Source organism: Labrus mixtus, chromosome 20 (assembly GCF_963584025.1).
Source record: "Labrus mixtus chromosome 20, fLabMix1.1, whole genome shotgun sequence".
Lineage (NCBI taxonomy): Eukaryota > Metazoa > Chordata > Actinopteri > Labriformes > Labridae > Labrus > Labrus mixtus.
Genome location: NC_083631.1, coordinates 6,275,596 through 6,292,956, shown reverse-complemented (window position 1 = coordinate 6,292,956; position 17,361 = coordinate 6,275,596). Strand labels below are relative to the sequence as shown.

The 17,361-nt window shown below is 43.7% G+C and overlaps 2 protein-coding genes across 2 annotated transcripts; both read right to left on the bottom strand.

The window, feature by feature from the left end:
- Positions 1-182: 182 nt before the first annotated feature.
- On the bottom strand, positions 183-3,351 carry cbx8a (chromobox homolog 8a (Pc class homolog, Drosophila)). Its single transcript, XM_061065440.1, has 5 exons — positions 3,065-3,351; positions 2,901-2,944; positions 2,443-2,508; positions 1,946-2,012; positions 183-1,586 (listed from the first exon to the last, which is right to left on the bottom strand). The coding sequence occupies exons 1-5, from the start codon at positions 3,131-3,133 to the stop codon at positions 723-725; spliced, it is 1,110 nt and encodes a 369-aa protein (XP_060921423.1). The 5' UTR covers positions 3,134-3,351; the 3' UTR covers positions 183-722.
- Positions 3,352-8,567: 5,216 nt separating this feature from the next.
- On the bottom strand, positions 8,568-16,757 carry cbx4 (chromobox homolog 4 (Pc class homolog, Drosophila)). The gene is made up of 5 exons (XM_061065425.1): positions 16,423-16,757; positions 16,272-16,315; positions 15,531-15,596; positions 13,542-13,608; positions 8,568-11,763 (listed from the first exon to the last, which is right to left on the bottom strand). Exons 1-5 carry the CDS (start codon positions 16,489-16,491, stop codon positions 10,366-10,368), a joined length of 1,644 nt encoding a protein of 547 aa, XP_060921408.1. The 5' UTR covers positions 16,492-16,757; the 3' UTR covers positions 8,568-10,365.
- Positions 16,758-17,361: the final 604 nt, after the last annotated feature.

The following is a 17,361-nucleotide window of genomic DNA, read 5'->3' as shown; positions in this document are numbered from 1 at the left end:
GGGGGTGTTTATTTCTGTTCTCCAAATCCGTGTTAGAATATTTCATACAAACATTAAACTCCAACAGGAGGAATTATAAGCACATTTTAGCCACTAAAAAAAAATGTAAAGCCTTTATAAAAATGACTAATTTTACCACCTAATGCAGCGCGTTGGGACAAAGCTGTAGACAAGTTTAGACGTGTTCTTTTACGCATGGAGCATTTATTTAAATTTTTTAAATATGACTGAGCTGGAGTACATTTTCCCACAATGGATTGATTCTATGGCATGATCCTGCAGTATACAGCAGTCTAAATTTATAAACATAAACTTTAGTTTTGGCATGTTTTCACCTCCATGTAAAAAGCTCTATAATCTTCTGCGGCTCTTTTATAGAAAGGTGAAAAACATGACTTTGGACAAGATTACAAAGTGACAAACTTTACAAAGTGGAGCAGTGTCATAATTGTGGTGCACTTAAAGACTGGCAACCACAAAAAACGACAAGCATGTTTATGATGAAGTTGTATAGGACAGAGAAAAAAAACATCCTTTTATGGATTTATAATCATGAAACAGAAGTGACGTAAACAGCGACAAACAGACGTTAAACTCATAATTTCATGTTTAATATTCTCAGCAGCGTCTTATATATCTGTATGTACATGTTTGACAGTCACATAGAAAAAATAAAGTGTTACAGACTTGTTTGTTAGTTTCTTGATTAACAGATATGTTGCTCATCTCTTCCCCCTGAAGAAGCCTTTGTCCGTGCTGCTCTCCCTCACCGTCACTGTCAGGAAGTTCATGGTCACGTCTGTCACCGTCACACTGTCCAAGCTGCTGAAACTGGGGGTCCAGGACGAGGCCGGGCGCGTGGACGGGTCGTGGCTGCTGGAGATGACGTCAGGCTGTTCCCGGGGCGGACATAACTCCCTCACCTGGAGCCTCTGCTGCTCTGAAGAGGAGTGATTCAGCTTTTTCGGAGGAGGGACAAAACAACTAGTCCTGTGCACCCTCTGCTCGCTCGTGCGCACATCTGGCCTGTACGCGCAGCTGTACGACAGTCCCGCGTGCCTCTGCTCGCTGCTGGATTTGGGTGTTATTGTCGTCTTCTCCTGAAACCTCTTGGTCAGCTGCATTAGGCTGTGGTCTGACGTCTCCCCTTGGTGTTGGTGATGATGATGATGATGAGGATGGTGTAATCGGCGGGAAAGTTTGGAGAAGCCACGAGACCCCGGCTCCTCCAGAGGCCTGCTCAATTTCACATCCGGCTCCTCTGACCCGTCTTCATCATCATCCTCATCGTATTCCAAATGCGGTTTCGGTTTGCGTCCTCTCTTTTTGGGGGCCCGTCCGGGTTCCTGGACTAACAGAGAAGCAGCAGGAGCCGGTTTGGGCCTCGTCTCCGGCTCCGGGAGCCGCACGTACACACTCTCCCCTCTGTTTACCGCGCTCGGTGGGAAGATTGTTGGAACCACGGCGCGTAAACCCTCCCGGGCCCTCGGTGTTATGACAGGCTCCGGGATGGGATAGGCAACCTGGATCCCTCTGGAGGCCTCTCCTCTGAACTCATACGCCTTTTCTTTGGCTTTGGCCTTGGCCTGAGGACAGAGAACACACGTCTGTGAGAGGAGGTTAAATATAGAAGGGTTCAAATGTATCAAATTTAACCGAAGCTGGTGATCTGTTTGGTTTCTAAACACGCATAAAAACGCATTTGTTTGGCACATTAAGAAGACATATTAAACATTTAAATTGTAGATCCACTGAGAACACCAAACCGTAAATGACAGATTTTCCTCTAGTCTCTATTCAAGTGTGAGTCACAATCAAACCGTTTAAAATATGGTGGCCGTATAGCTGTCATATGATGGAAAGTATTCATCATCTGCACCTCTACTGAAAGGCGAGAAAAGGAAATGCAAATCAGAAGAATGCGCGTGCAAAAACATTCACCCACCTTTAAGAGGAAAGTCTCGGGTTTGGGTCCCCTCTTCTTCGGCCCGAACAGCTCCCTTTCGCGCTCCCTAAGGAAGAACAAGCTTTACTTAAATTCTTTACAAAACATCAACAAATAATTGTTTCCATTTATTCATAACGAGATCGGAAATTCGAATTCCCAAGGGCCAAACTCTACAATTTGAGTTGTATTTTTCCCATTTCTGCAACATCTAAATTAAGAACACCTCAAATTAAATTGAATGATTTGTGTCTGAATAAAACAGATGTCTTATTTGCCAAAGGAAATGGCTTCACACTTTGCTACTATAAGAACTGAATGCGGAAAACTTTCGCTCCTCCGACACTTTTTAGAACTTGTTTTACGAAAACAAACAATGGACTGACTCATTCCTGAGCTGTTTGTCTAATTATCGAGCACTTTCTCGTTGCACTAAGTGCGCGGAGATCGTCTCGTTTCCACATATGAGGCCTACTGCTGCGCTGTCAAACCCTCACCTCTCATCGAAGGCAGCGAAGAGTCGCGCGTCCAGAATGTTTTCCTCTGGCTCCCAGGTGCTGTACCTGCGTCACGACAGCGGAGAGAAGGTCTGTTAGTGTCCGCACAGATAGCGGATCACGGGTCAGGGCGCACAACACGTGCGCTGTAACACTTTTATCAGCGGCATTCTCGCTGCGTGCTGCTGTAATCACAGACTACGTAGCGGACATTGACGCATGGGGAAACCCAGTCATTGCTAAAGCTAGTGGACTTGAATGCATGCAATCAGGCTGACGCTCGCACATGAACTGCTCAGTGGCGGTGCAAATGGTAAAGCAGAGGTCCAGTTAACGACACAAAGAAGGAATATGATTACAAATAATCCAAAAGCAGAAGAAACGAGTGTGAGGCGGTGCAGTTGTACGAGTGGCCAGGATGGAGCGCTGTCCTTCACAGCCTCGGATATTTTACTCACTTCTGAGACCAGCCCTTCCATTTCACGAGATATTCCCAGCGACCCTGCAAAATAGATCCGTAACACATACACGTTATCAAAGGTTTTGCCAGTCGGCCTTGCACAAACACATTGTTGCGTAATAGGTGGGGACACAGCTTGAGGGTAAAAAAAGCAGTGAATACCCGTCTGATTCGCCGTTTAATGATGGACTCTGCTGCGAAGACGCTCTCACCAACAGCCGAGAGCTCCATGATTCAGCATGCACCCCCGCTTATTTCTGTCTCTTTTATTATTTTTGGCTTCCCCCGTGTCCTCTTCGGGTTGTTTTAATTCCGCACATCCCATAATACGCAATCTGGAGAGGACGTCATCACGTCTTTTTCTGTTGCCAGGCACCGCAGTCGGTAGGACGGATCGCCGTGGTGCACATTGGCTCAGTTGTTGCTACGTGCTCTGGGTTTGTGAGCGGAGGAGGAGGAGTCCCCGCTGCTGCTCTGGCTGCTGTACAGGAATGTCTGGCACAGGGAGACAGGCAGAGTCAGAGGCTCCCGGAGCGGATCCACGGACCCCCCCTGAGATCCCTGAGGGGTCCACAGAGTCCGAAAAAGGAAAAAAAAAAAGTTTAATTTAAACAGCATTAAAGTAATTAACCACAACACACAGGAGAATGTCAGTTTGAAGAAAAGCACACAGCCTACATCCTCACACACAGCCATGAAACGGATGTGAATAAAAGTCTTTACACGTAAAATCACGAATAATTCGTCAATCAAATGTTAAGTAAAATCACAAATAGACTCCACTGTATAAGAAAATAACAAATAGACAGTATAAATGGTTAGATACCTGCCGGGTTTGAGGTAAAACCTTCGCACGGCTGGTCTGAGTTTCCTCCGGACGCTCATGGATTTGGATCTGTTAAGGTTCATTAATTCTATATTTTTGTTTCTTTTCGTCAGAATCGTCTACAACAGATTCCCATGCAGGTTCGGTCGATACATGATCGCCATGGGGAATATTAATGCACAAAGGGTACCATGAGCATTTCAGCTTTGTAGAGCCACCTACAACCGAATTTTTACGCATGAACATTTTGCGCACGCTGCGCCAATTAAAGCGGAATCTCCTGACGTCTGATGTCAGTTCATAAGAGAGTGGATTGAGAATAAATGAAGAATACTTTTAGTGTTTCGATCCTTGCGGTAATATCAAAGATTTTTTTCCTTCTTTGCTCTGAAAAATGATTGTCTGGAAACTGTTTGACAAATGTTGTGATTTTATTTATAAGACAAACAAAAAGACATTTAAAGCAAAATGTCCAAAACGAACGCTCTCATATCAAATATTACACTTCTATACAAATAATCGAATATTAAGATCATTTTGAAGCACAGTTTTTATTCATAGGGGATGAACAGTATTACTGAAGTCCTGGACAGTTGATGACATTCGGAAAGCATTGACATGAGATTTTTAAAAAGTGCACTGGACTTCACCCTGCAGGACTCACATTTAAAATGTGTCAGTATTTAGATTACATGTTTAAATCTGAGGAGCTCTGTGTCAGTCCACACAAAACTAAGAACAAAATAAGTATTTCATTTAATAGTGTTTGGTGCACTTATAGAAGGAAAAAAAATCTTCATTTAATTAAATGTAATCATCATCTTTGTTCATTCCCTTCTTCATTGATTTCTGTGATTAATTTATTAACCATAATTGCTGGGTTGAATTTCCACAAATGTCAACATTATCATCATTATTATTACCATCATTATTTTTATTATTATTATTTCATTTTTTATTTTTGTATAATTATTCCTGTTCGGCATTAACCTTTAAAATGAGAGAAATATCTGTGATATTTAAACTGAACACGTTTATATTTCTGCAGTAAATCTGGATTAATATATAAATAACAATAAAATGATTATTAATTCTCGGAAGTCAGGCTTTTTAAAGAATTAATTGAACAGTTTATTTTATTTTGAAAAATACGCGTAAATATTGTTTTACACAAAAAGCTTTCATTTCCGCTGCTTGTCATTTTCTGTACATTTTTGGTGCATTTTTCCACAGTCCCCAACTTACAATTTAAAAATATAAATAAAAACATTTTCTATTCCAAACGATGGTTTTATCCCATATGTTTAACAGAGAAGAGAAACGTCATCAGTATGATCTTCACGAGGTCTTCTACCTGTCACAGCCTCGAGGCCATCATCCTCATCCTCGTGTCAGGCTGAGCTGAGCGGAAGGACAAATAGATTCCAGTCTGAATATAAATTCAATTATTTGAAATGTTCTCAACAAACTCAGTAAAATAATGGAAATACATCTTCTTAATTATCTTCATTTTTTAAGATTCCAACTCTTCCATTTTTACCCACAGGGTTTATTTAAAATGAGCACAAACACGCGTGACACCTGCGCAGAACAAGAGTTTTTATTCTCCTCAAAGAATAATTTAGAGCTTCGAGTCCCAGCTTCAGTTTTCTGACCCCAAAGAGTTTGTTTGAACTGTCCGAGGAACAAAATGTAAAAGCACGCATCATGTGGCCACTGAGGCGATTTAAAAAGGTCTTTAACAGCTAACAGGCGACATGACGACACAAACCCTCCAATGATTAGATCATAATCCACAATGAATTATTTTAATATCAGATAAATCATTCTATATCTGTTCTTCTTCCCTTCTTAGACCTCTTTATTGCAATCTGAAATTCATTTATATTTGAACGATTGTATGAATGACACATTGAATGACAGTCACAAAGCCAAAAGGGTTTTAATTGATGTGGATTTTAATTTTAATTGTATAAATGAGATGTTGGGTCATTTTGTTTGCGTAAAATGAAATGGCAGCAGCAGAAGCAGGAGGCGGTGAATCCTCCTGAAGCGCAGCAGCGTCTCTGAATCCTCGATCCTGTGACACACTGTGACTTCTATTCTCATTAATCAGCTGATTCCTGCTCTGCTGTCTGTCTGATGAAACTCTCCCCGCGTTGCAGCAGACAAAGGCGGGCGCGCCGCGGACAAAAGATGCGTTGTGGCTTTCGTCGAAATATGAACCACCATTTTGATAGTCATAGCCTGTAGACCGACATTTCCTGTCGGTGCTAGAATGGCTCTATAGCCTGCACGGTTCGCGCTCTGAAGGCAGCAGCTTCACACAGACTGAAGCTGCTGCTGCGGTTGTTCTCCATATTTGGCTGCGAGTCGATGAAAAAGTGTGCAAGGAGCCGAAATGGCGTCAGGCGCACATGAATAAACAGAGCATGGCTCTGTGAGAACATAACTGCCTCTCTGGTTTCTGGGCAACTGCCGCAGCTCGGCTCTCTGCGCGCTGTCCTACTTACCGGGCGACATTTTCTGCCCAAGGTGGATCAGACAGAAAAAAAAAATAACCTCAAGCTTGAAAGTATGAAGCCGTGTGGTTCCCGAGCTGCAGCTTTGAAATAGAAATCATCCTTTACGCACGCAGCAGCGCCTCTTATCTCTCATGTAACTATTTTAGTTTTTAGGCTAGATCTTTTTGTGTTGAACCGCTCATACAAAAATGTTTCCTACAAAGATCCTCTGGTGGTTTTTACTTTATTGAATGTATTTGGTATGAAAAAAAAACAGCAACTTAGCACAATTTATTTAATGGAAGAACCCATTTTATACCAATGTATGATCAAGTGTTATTGAATTTTATTTTCTATAGCAACAGGCCTCCTTGAAGACACACACACACACACACACACACACACACACACACACACACACACACACACACACACACACACACACACACACACACACACACACACACAAATGCACTCACGGAACCGTCTGTGCACACTACTGCTGCTGCTGTGCACGATGATAAAGGGGGAATGTGAAACATCACACTTGGTCTATAAATATGTCCCCCCACTCAACGATGTTTCGGTTTCTTACTGGTGCATGACTGACTGACTGACTGACTGACTGACTGACTGACTAAGACACATAGTTGGTTCAAAGCCAAGATGAAAAGGCCCGGAGAGAGAGAGAGGGGCTTCATGCAGAGATATGCGAGCTGTGCGGTTTGAAATTCCGCTCTTATCACCTGATATTCAACTGAGTTTCTCGGTATAAGACGTGCGTCGTGGACTTAAACAATCCTCTGTGGGCCTGAGAAGTACATTTATGTCATAGTTCTGCCCTTTATACACTCAAATTGCCCATGCAACAATAGAAACATTTTCTTTAGTCTTCATTTTATAACGCATTGTATGAATGAAGAGTTTTATTTGGGCAATATTTGATTTTGAAGTTATTACTTCATCGCTCACCTCCAAGACGAGATCCCAGAGAAGTAGAGGAGAGGAAATGTGTGGTTTTTCTGAGTGACAGTTAGTTTGTATGTCGGAAATAGATCGAATAAGGGCCTCGTTTCACCGTGTTCCTCTTGTGGCACATAGACTCTAGATTTAAGATCTGAAAAGGCATCAGGCGTTGTTGGCCTCCAGATTGGAGACCGATTCTGGTGTTGGTTTTACGCGCTTATAAGACAGAAATCCGCAGGGGTCACTCTCACACGAACAGTTGATCTTAAACTAAGATCAGAGTGAATGTTTTGTTCTTCAAAAAGTATATAGACACACAGGAGAACTAATTCATCTGATCAAACTAGAATGAGAATTGATTATTTAAAGAATTGAGTGACAAAGCAGCCGTGTATCTACACTTGAACACTTTTTACGCTGAAGGAGTTCTCTTTAAAAAAAAAAAATCCTTGTAGAGGTTTCTCTGTCTGCATTCTTTCATAGGCGAGTCCACCAAAACATACCAAACACACACACATGCATATATGCACGCACACACACAAACACACATTCCTTGGCCCTTCTGTCATTCAAAACATTCATCGGTCCGTCTCTCTATTGGCCTCAGATTCCAGCAAAACCATCCCTGTCTGTATTTTCAGAGCACATTCATGATCCTCCTACATTCTGAAAGTGGCCTGATCAACATTTTTTTCATTAAAGGTCAGCATACAGAAATCATTCCTAAAGCTGAGCTGTGCACAATTGTGTATCTATGTCCCTCTAAATCTGTTTTGTTTTCAAGTATGATAATGTAGGGAGAAGTGCTGAGTCATTATGACACAGCCCCAGTGTATTTAAACCTGTTGCAGGCATTTGAATGACCTATTAAAGATGCTATCCACATTTTGCTGAACTCCACACACACACTCTCTCTCTCTCCTCATGGCTGAATATTTATCCTCCATGAACTCTTGCTTCTTGATAAAATCTAAGAATTACAGAATCCCTCCCCTGCCCTCCTCCAGCCATGTTGTGTGTTTACATTCCTGCTCGGGGTCAGAGCTGCAGCAGAAAAATAATGCATGTGTAAAGTTTTAATAATACAAGTGGCCGGTTGAGTTATGCAATACAGAGGGCCCTTTGTGCAGGAGCGATTGTGATTATGCAACTCGATCTGTTTTTCTATTCATGTTTCACAACCATGTTTCGCGTGTTTATTGTTCTGTTCTTTCTCCGAGTGAGCACAAAGGCTTTCGGAACAACAATAAGACGTAAATATTTAACTGAAAAAGCTCCACATGACGATGACACATTTCGGAGGTGAAGTGTTAATAAATCAGAAGAAAAAAAAAACGCCCACCAAATATCAAACGCAACATGTCAGGGGTTAAGTTCTGTTTCTTTATTGTGAAACATACCATCCGATAAGCTGTACCAACAGCAAAGGAGGCCATCAAGTCGTGGTAGAACAAACTTTGTAACAATCGTTTTGACTCTGAACCAAGTGCAACAAACAAACAAACAAACAAACAAACAAAGCAAAAGAGACCAAAGAGAAGCAAACATACAAAAAAGAGAAATGGAATCACTTGCAGCTTCAGATAACTTAATGTTAAGATTTCAAGCAAGGATATTAACGTCAATAAATACACTCTTCATTTTTTTTTATTCTCAGAGCATCTCAGCATTCGTACTGGCTTTTGCATTAATTGTGCATTGAAGGCAATTTAGACTCAAATGTTAGGTTACATCCAACAGCTTTGACATTTGAAGTTTCAGCAGCATAATGGAAACAGTGCACAAAACCAGCCTCACATTAAATCTGCATAATTAACGACCCTGCTAGCTTTTTCTACAGCAAGTAGTAGTACCTTGTTTTTGTTTTTATCATATAACTCAAAAACAAGGTGAGATGAGCGATGCTAATCTGCATGACATTATAGGAGACAAGCAAGTGTTTCTAAAGATAACAAATGTGGTTATAAATCAAAAACCCTAATTATGGTTAGAATCAATACGTAGCGCTAACAGGACATTTGATAAATGACACTATTTCTAAACAGTAATGGATCTCTTCGGAGGAGGGTGTCACATTTTATATCATAGATTTGCTGAAGGTGAAATGTGCAATATAACCACAGACCGGGCTGCTACTGCATGTTCGATTGGCTCTGATGCATCTCAATGGCAAACAAAAACCCTGGGACATATTTCAACTTCAGCTGTCAGTGTGTTTACTATGTACTCAGACACACCTGCTTTTTAAATGTACATGTGATGTGGTTGGATAATATTGTGTTATATAAGCCCAGAATTAATCATGCAACAAAATACAACAAGTCAGTCTGAGGGTCTGTCTTCAAAATATTGTTGAAATAAGACTTTAAGCTGAGATGAAAGGAAAAACAAAAATCCTTCAAGGAAATTAGGCTATTCATTTGTATGCTTATGTCAGAATCTAATTTTTTCACCTGTAAATCAGAATATGACACATGCTTCTGTAAGCTTAAATCAACAAATATCCAGACATCCTCCCACCAAGCAATCTTAAAATGTTAGCAGCACAGAGCTTTAGATTCATTAGTTAGCTTGCTAGCAAAAACACAATCCGTCCGTCTGTCTCCCTCATCTACTTCCCCCCTCACAACATGTCCCATTCCCTGTCATGGTTCACCGTGAAACTCGTTCAAATTTGGACACTGGCTCTTAAAATGCTGTCCAAAAAAAAACATGTTTTTTTTTTTCTACAAGTGATGACACAAAGCAAAGAATAAAAATGTTCTTTAAGTGCTTTCAATTTGATCTTTGATCACCATATACACAACGTCTTCCTCTCTAAGTTCTATCAGGACCAAAATAAGTGATTATTTATACAAAATATGTATAAACCTTCATACATCTCAGGTTATTAGTTTGGTACAGGTATAAAACCACAGACGACTTTTTTTTAAGTGGAATACTTCCACCTGAAAGCATTCGCTCAAATCCTCGAGGGCACTTTCTTGGCTACGACGTCACAGAGGAGTTACAGTATAAAACATTTTAAGAAACATATTAAATTTGATGATAAATTATAAATTTCCACATATACAAAATTTTGATTTTTTTCTTTTTTTTAACATATGTACATATAAACAAGATCATCCAATTGGTCGCTGGTAGTCCAACTTTTGACAAGACGTTCCTCAGAAAGAAACATATTCCTTGAAGGTGACGGTGAGACTGTTTGTGGTGATGTCAGTGATTATGATATTTCCCATGAAAGGGGAGGGTTTTTTAACGGGTGCTTCTTTAGATTTCTCTGTGGGTTCATGTGTTTCTTCCGTCACAGGAGTCGTGTTTTCCACAACAGGCTCGGGCTCCGGCTGTCTCTCCGGCTCCGCCTGCTTCTTAGTCTTTGGGCAGCTGAGATCCATCGGCTCCTCTTGGCCGCCAGAGTCTAAAGCCTCATATGTGCGCGTGCCGCTGTGCCGCGGGCCACTACAGTGGAGGTCCATCGGCGAGTCCTGAGGCGGCGCGACCACAGTGCTGGGAACGCTGAAGCTTCTGGAAGTCAGGTAGCTTTTACAAACACTCCGATCGTCCGTGGTATCCGATATCTTTCTCTTGCGATCGTTGGGAAACGAAGGGATCCTGATCTGACCATTGTCTGTCGGGGTCGGGATGTTGGTGTCAACAACCCAGGACGTTGGAGGCGGGCTTGCGGTCAGCTGAAGGGGTAAATCTTCGGGTAAATCAGCCTGACCACGAGCCACCTCCGTGTTGTATTCCTCGGCTGTGCTCGGCGACGGTTTGGAGAAATGCCTGTCTTTCGGGGAACACTTGATGGGATGTTCTGCAGCGGGTGGCGAGCTGCCGTTACAGATCTCTTTGGGGATAATGTTCTCCGGGTACGCCACCATTTTGGTTGTGTGTGCTGGATTGTTCTCCGACGGTTTGGTGTTCTGGGGTTTCTCTACGCTCGACGATTCCCCGTGTTTACCCTTCGCTCCGTGAACCTTGTTGCTGTCCATGTATTTGCTCATGACGATAACAATACGTCCGTTCTTGTTTTTGTTCTTGATTATCTTCATTTTGCTGCTGACCGCGTTAGGCAGCGTTGCGTCTTTAGGATTGGGTTTAAGGGCGTGTTCGCTCTCAGCGTCTTTGACGGCTGGTTTCCTCACCTCCAGCTCTTTGACTTTGCTCAAGCAGCCGGTGTCTTTGTCCCGGACCCATTTCTGCTGCAGGGCCAGCGGCAGGTTCCAGCCAGGATTTGCGGGTTTACTTGCAGGTTCCTGAACTTTGACCACCTCTTTGAGCCTAGAAGCCTGAGCGTCGTACATGTTGAGGTCGGGCTCGTAGTGGTGGTGCTTCTTGCTGTTGAGCTGGTAGATGAACTTCTTCTTGCCGTTATGGAGCTGGTCTGCCGGGACCTCCTGGCTGCTGGGCTGGTACTGATGATGCTTCTTGCTGTTCAGCTGGTAGTGCTGAGGCTGGGGGCGCTGGACCTGGACGGGATCTGACTTGAGGCCGCCTTCTGGATCCTGAGATGATTCCTCAAAACCTGCAGGGATGCTGGACCTTCTGGCAAACGAAGGTACCTTGAAGACAAAGACAAGAAATAAAGTTAAAACTTCATCTGTTTTCACTAAGATGTCAAAGTCAATTTGAGAATGTAAGCCAAGAAAAGAAAATAAGACTTGAGAATTCTGTGATCAGTCTAAAAACTTTCCTTCAGCATTTAGGTTTTTGTACGTCTACCAAGGCGTCATAAGAGACATATAAGTAGAAGAATGGTCAAAAATTAAAAACAACAGAGCTGGAAGTATCCTTATCTGTTTTCTGGAGCAGGTAACTAGTTCCAAAAAAAACAGACCCAACATTTCAGACCCAACCTCTTCAAATTATGTGTTTTACTCTCTGCCAGTCAAATGACAACGTCTTGTTCTTTGACATTATGAACTCTTACTTCACACATACGAGCTGCATGTGTGAAAGAAAGCAGCTGAACTTTTCCTGCCAGCCTTCCAGCAAAGAACTGCAAGAAGTCAGGGTGAGCGGATGTGTGAACGCAGCAGATAATATTCAGCAAAATTCATCACAAGAAGTGGGTGATGATGTTTCAATCCTGCGACCCTCGGTAACCATAGCGATCTCTGTGCACCTTCATTAGGTTTTCTGTCCACCCGTTTGTTCTTTTCCACTGCTTTTGTTGATATCATGAATACTTCAAGCTACATACTTCATTGATATCGAGACAAAAAGACTCATCTTAGTATTGGACTCTGTTGCTTCATCATACCCTGCCTCCTGAGACCCCCCTCCTATCCAACAGGGATAGTCTTCTGCTGTGAGGTGAATGTGTGGAAAAACTAACTCAGGAAAATTTCAGGGGAAGAAGTTTTCTAGAAAATTACTGGAGTGCATCTGTGAAAACGGCTCCAGACTTGGCAAAACTCCTCCAGAGCCGCACAATTACACAACTGTTTGCCCGGACTAAGCATTACAAGAACAATGTGGGTAAAGTGGCACACAAAGTGCTGATGCAAAAACACTCCCATCGAATGCACAGAAAAAGTACAATTTACATAATCTGAAGCCTATCAGAGATCAGCTAAACCACCCAACCAGTGCTCAGCTTGTGACCTCCTCCCTCCCACCATGTTGTCCCCTCCCCCCTCCTCCTGTACAGGCTGACCCCTGCGGGCCGTCAGGAGGGCACTGCAGCGGAACGCTCAAGACGCTTCGGCTGTGACCTCGGGTCAGAGAAGTGCCACCAGACATGTCACGCTTTATCCCTGATTTCTGGCCAGAGTGGTACGCCTCTTAAGGAGTGACAGTGCATAGCAATCAGCTCACAGTCTCTCAAAATATATAATCACATTTGGCTTGGAATCAGTCCGGTAAAGGCCCTTAGCTGAAATAGTCAGAGCATGACAAGAGTGCTACTTTCAACCCTTCTATTTCTGTCTCAGGAAACATGTGCAACCAGTGAAATAAAAAGAAATCATTCTCCTGCAGCAGGTTCACTTTGGTGCAAAAAAAAAGACCCCTCCTCTATCAAAAAGTAGAAGGAACTGTGTTTTGCTTATGAAGCTATTTAGCATACAGAAATAATCAACATGCAGATCAGATGAGTTCACTCGAGCGACGCTTACGTAACCTAAGGCAACGCACCCGGCTCCATGATGAAAGTGGACAGAAATCCATCTTTGCTTCTCTACATCTCTCTTAATGGAATCTATTTCCACCACAAGCTCAGAGAGACACCTGACAGGACCCTTCACATTCTGGAGCCTCACAGAGTGACACCGACACATCAGCACAGCATGAATATTTTTGTCTGTGTTGAGTAGTGGAGCATGAAGATGATAATTACCTGCAGCAAAAGATGTTTCGGTTTTGGCCCCCGTTTACGATATCCCATCAGCTGCTCCTGCCTCTCTCTGTGAAGACAAAAGATTATTACATTCTGGCACCATGTTTATCTTCTTTGTATAACGCTGACAAACCGTTAGTACCAATCTATATCAAGTAAGAAATAACAGGTTTGAAATTCAGAATAATCCTTCATCTTCCAACTATCCAAGGTCAAAAGTGGAATTTTCATTCGGAGGCCTAATGAATGCCCACATGTGACCCTGCTGCAAAGCATTATGGTCCTTATTTGCATAGCTCTCCATGGTAATCGGCCCATTTCATATTCTCATTATCCCGGAGAAATTCAATTAAGGCTACAGCAAGGGAGAGGCTCTCCTTGTCTTTCAAACATCCTCCCTCCTTCAGCGTGCCCTTCCTCTTCCTACATTCACTCTCTAATTAGGGTCATGAGGTAGAGATGATGGGGGATAATAACAGCAATGCGGGGTACTTCAGGGAAACATGCTGCTGTTTACTACCATCGAGTATTGTCCGGGACGTCGGCTACAATCTGAAAATGTAGAGCGATATGTTTTGGACTTAAATGGAACATCTCCTGGAGCTGTTGTTATTTAAAGAGGAGGAGGAAGCAAACATGGTACTGTACTCGTCCTGAATAGAGCAGAGGCAGGGCTGCCAGTGAAATATTGCTCCCTGATATAAACCTTGACTCATCATTGGCTCATAAATAACCAGCGGTGGGTGAAGGCCGACTGCAGGCAGGCTTCCCCGGGCATGCTCAGCCTATTGTCGGCCCCCTAGCTTCAGATGTTTCAAACGATCAGAGCTGCCAGAAAATCTGCCACAACAAACAGTGGACATTTTTAATGCCATAATGTGTGCGATTTCAAACAGCGGCCGACGGGGTGACCCCTATTCACAGCAGATTTGGCAATTACAGCCTCCCTTGTCGGATCCCCTCCCCCATCCTCTGGGAGCAGAGAGGAATCCACACACACAGCGTGCAGAGGCAACACTCCATGACCGTCAGCGGAGAGCCAGGCACACACACACACACAAACACATATACACACATAGTTAGGCGGGCAGGCTGAGGGGGAATATGAGAGCAGTACACTGGAAAACGTTGGGAGAGCTCTGCGTGTCAATATGCCTTTTCAGAAACGCAAATTCCTTTTCCCCCGGCCACCGTGTCTTTACCGAGTCTCATGAGCGGCCCGATGGCCCACTGAGAATGTGTGTCTCAAAGGCCTCATGGGTGCTGCAAGTGCACACGCCACAGGGCTGAAATGACAGCCGCATTTGTATTCATTAACATCTCACCCTCTAACACTGACATCTACATGTTACTGATTATTTTTGCAGGCTTCTTTTTTGGCCTTTCTTTTGACCTGCAATGGAAAACGGTGGATGATTTATCCGTCCAAATTCATCCAATCCATTTCCACAACATTAAAGGCAGCAGCCTCCGCGCAAACCAAAACAATCCCCGAAATGCAAACACTCCCATCAGCACCTGTCCTGTTAAACCTCGAAAGATGCAAATCAGCTTTTACAGTTAAACAAATACTGTTTGTGTAGGTCAATCCAAATGTGGAGCATATCTTTTCTAAAGCTGCTGCTCCATCATGCAGCTGCTATCCAGACAAGGCAGCTACTTCAGCTCCTTCTGAGAAAGTGGGTCAAACCATGACATAAGCAGAATCATGTCATATAGTGAGAATTTGCAGCTCACGACATGCTTCTGTGCATGTTTCTACATTTCCAGTCGCTCTCCTTTAGCGTGATTAATAAGGGTCTCTCACTACTACATCCCCAGCCTGTTCCCCACACCACACAGTCCTTTGAGGGGGGGGGGGGGGGGGGGGGAGAGATCAGTGGTAGAGTTACTGGAGCGCCCCTCCTCCCATGCCCTTATATGGTCATGGCTGAACTGGAGGCTGCATGCATGCGTGCGGGCCTCGTCCGAAGTCCACATCTCCCTCACCTGTGTTGAAACGCGACGAGGAGACGCGGGTCAAGGATGTTTTCCTCTGGTTCCCATGTGTTGTATCTGCAGAGAGGAGCAAACAAATGTCTGTCAGGGAGATGGCACGTGCACGTTTGACCCACAGGGCCCTGTCCCTCACACACAAACACACACTCACACACACACTCACACACAAAGTGCACAGGTAATGCATGCCTCCACTTTCATCTCAAAATATTTGTCCATGTAGATTTTTCCTCTTCAGGATGAACTTGCGGCGACATGAATAACAAGTGAATGTCACTGTCCCGGGGAAGACATGCAACATAAGTGTCAAATAAAAACTGTCAGTGCTTGCTCTGCAAACGGTCCTACAGCACCAACATACAGTCGGCCATTTTAGCAGCACTGTCTCGTAAATTCGCTGGCAGAGCAGAAATAATTAAAACGGGATTACATGGCTGTGCCTTCCCCCTTCCCTCGCATAAATTAGTGAAGGCATCCACGGATACTCTGAAACACATACCGACCGCGCTCTCCCAGTTTACACACCTACACACACACTGACACACGCACACACACACATACACACACTGGCAAACACACTCTCTCTCTCTCTCTCTCTCTTCCATAAACACACACTGTTCTTGCACGCCCTTCATGAATAACATTTCCAAGTAATATCGATTGATGTTGTTGCAGAATTTTGCTTTTTTTTTTCATTGCACGGTTGAACCATGAAATATAATTCTGACTTACTTTGGGGACCAGCCTCGCCACTTGACCAGGTACTCAATCTTGCCCTGTGATGGGGGGGCAGAAAAAAAAAATTGGTAAGGAGCATGTCACACGCAATATTTCAACAGCCGGAGCGATTCTTGCACTCAGTTTCCCCCTCCCGCTCTGTTACCTTGCGGATGCGCTTCTTTTCGATGCCCTCCACCGCAAAGACGTGCTCTCCGGCGGCAGGGAGCTCCATTCTCGCCGGATTCCGATCGGGAGTCAGAGAAATGTTGGCTACGCACCCGTCGATATGCTTTCCGCTCGGTGCGTGCTGTGCGCGCTTGGTAGTTTTCCAGTTGTATCCACAATCCAACAGTATTCCCTCCACCTCTCCTCCTCGCTCGCTCTAGCTCTCGCTCTCACCCTCTCCCTCTCTCTCTTTTGCACACTCCCCGGTCCTGGCTCTGAGCATATAGAGATATTCACAGTAGTGCGGCGCGAGCAGCTCTTTTCGTGCACTAGCTTCAGCTCGGTTCGTGACGTCAGGAGGGGAGGGGGAGGTGGAGACCTTGCACAGAGGTTGGAGTTTATCCCGTACGTAGCCTACTGGACTGCACTGCAGGAGGGATGTCTGGAAATTCAAATCAAGCCACTACGTTGTTGTCAAAGCTCTTTGTGCATTAAATCCAATTTGCAGTTATTTTCTTCTTTCAAGCGTGCAAACTCCCAAAACAGTTGATTCCTGAGAGCACAGCGAGTGGCTGTGTTTTATTTAAGTTCAGATCACGTGTGGCTGTTAATTAAGATTTGGTGCATAAAAGAGATGCTGCTTTAAATCCAAGCTGAAATAGATTACTCTGTTGTTTCTTTATCAGACATTTGAAGATGCAAAGCTGCACCTGAGGGAGTTCAGGTTGACACGTTCTGGAAACCTGCTCTCACATCAGAAGAAAACTGTTTTAATTACAAAAAAAATGTATTCGACAAATGAAGCCTTCTCTAGTTTTGAACGTGACAGCACATGTGTCACCACATTGTGTTGATCTCGCTGAACCGAGGCTGACGCACTCATGAAGAACAAGTTCCCCTTTTATTTCCGATCCCCTTAACGCAGCGCTGCTTTGCA

Bases quoted from the DNA above. Each gene is read 5' to 3' on its own strand.
- cbx8a (XM_061065440.1), bottom strand. From the start codon at position 3,133: ATGGAGCTCTCGGCTGTTGGTGAGAGCGTCTTCGCAGCAGAGTCCATC. The intron at 2,013-2,442 runs GTGAGGGTTTGA...GTTCTTCCTTAG, and splicing joins TTCGCTGCCTTCGATGAGAG to GGAGCGCGAAAGGGAGCTGT. The intron at 1,587-1,945 runs GTGGGTGAATGT...CTCTGTCCTCAG, and splicing joins CCGAGACTTTCCTCTTAAAG to GCCAAGGCCAAAGCCAAAGA.
- cbx4 (XM_061065425.1), bottom strand. From the start codon at position 16,491: ATGGAGCTCCCTGCCGCCGGAGAGCACGTCTTTGCGGTGGAGGGCATC. The intron at 15,597-16,271 runs GTAAGTCAGAAT...TCCTCTCTGCAG, and splicing joins TGGCGAGGCTGGTCCCCAAA to ATACAACACATGGGAACCAG. The intron at 13,609-15,530 runs GTGAGGGAGATG...TTGTCTTCACAG, and splicing joins CTCGTCGCGTTTCAACACAG to AGAGAGGCAGGAGCAGCTGA.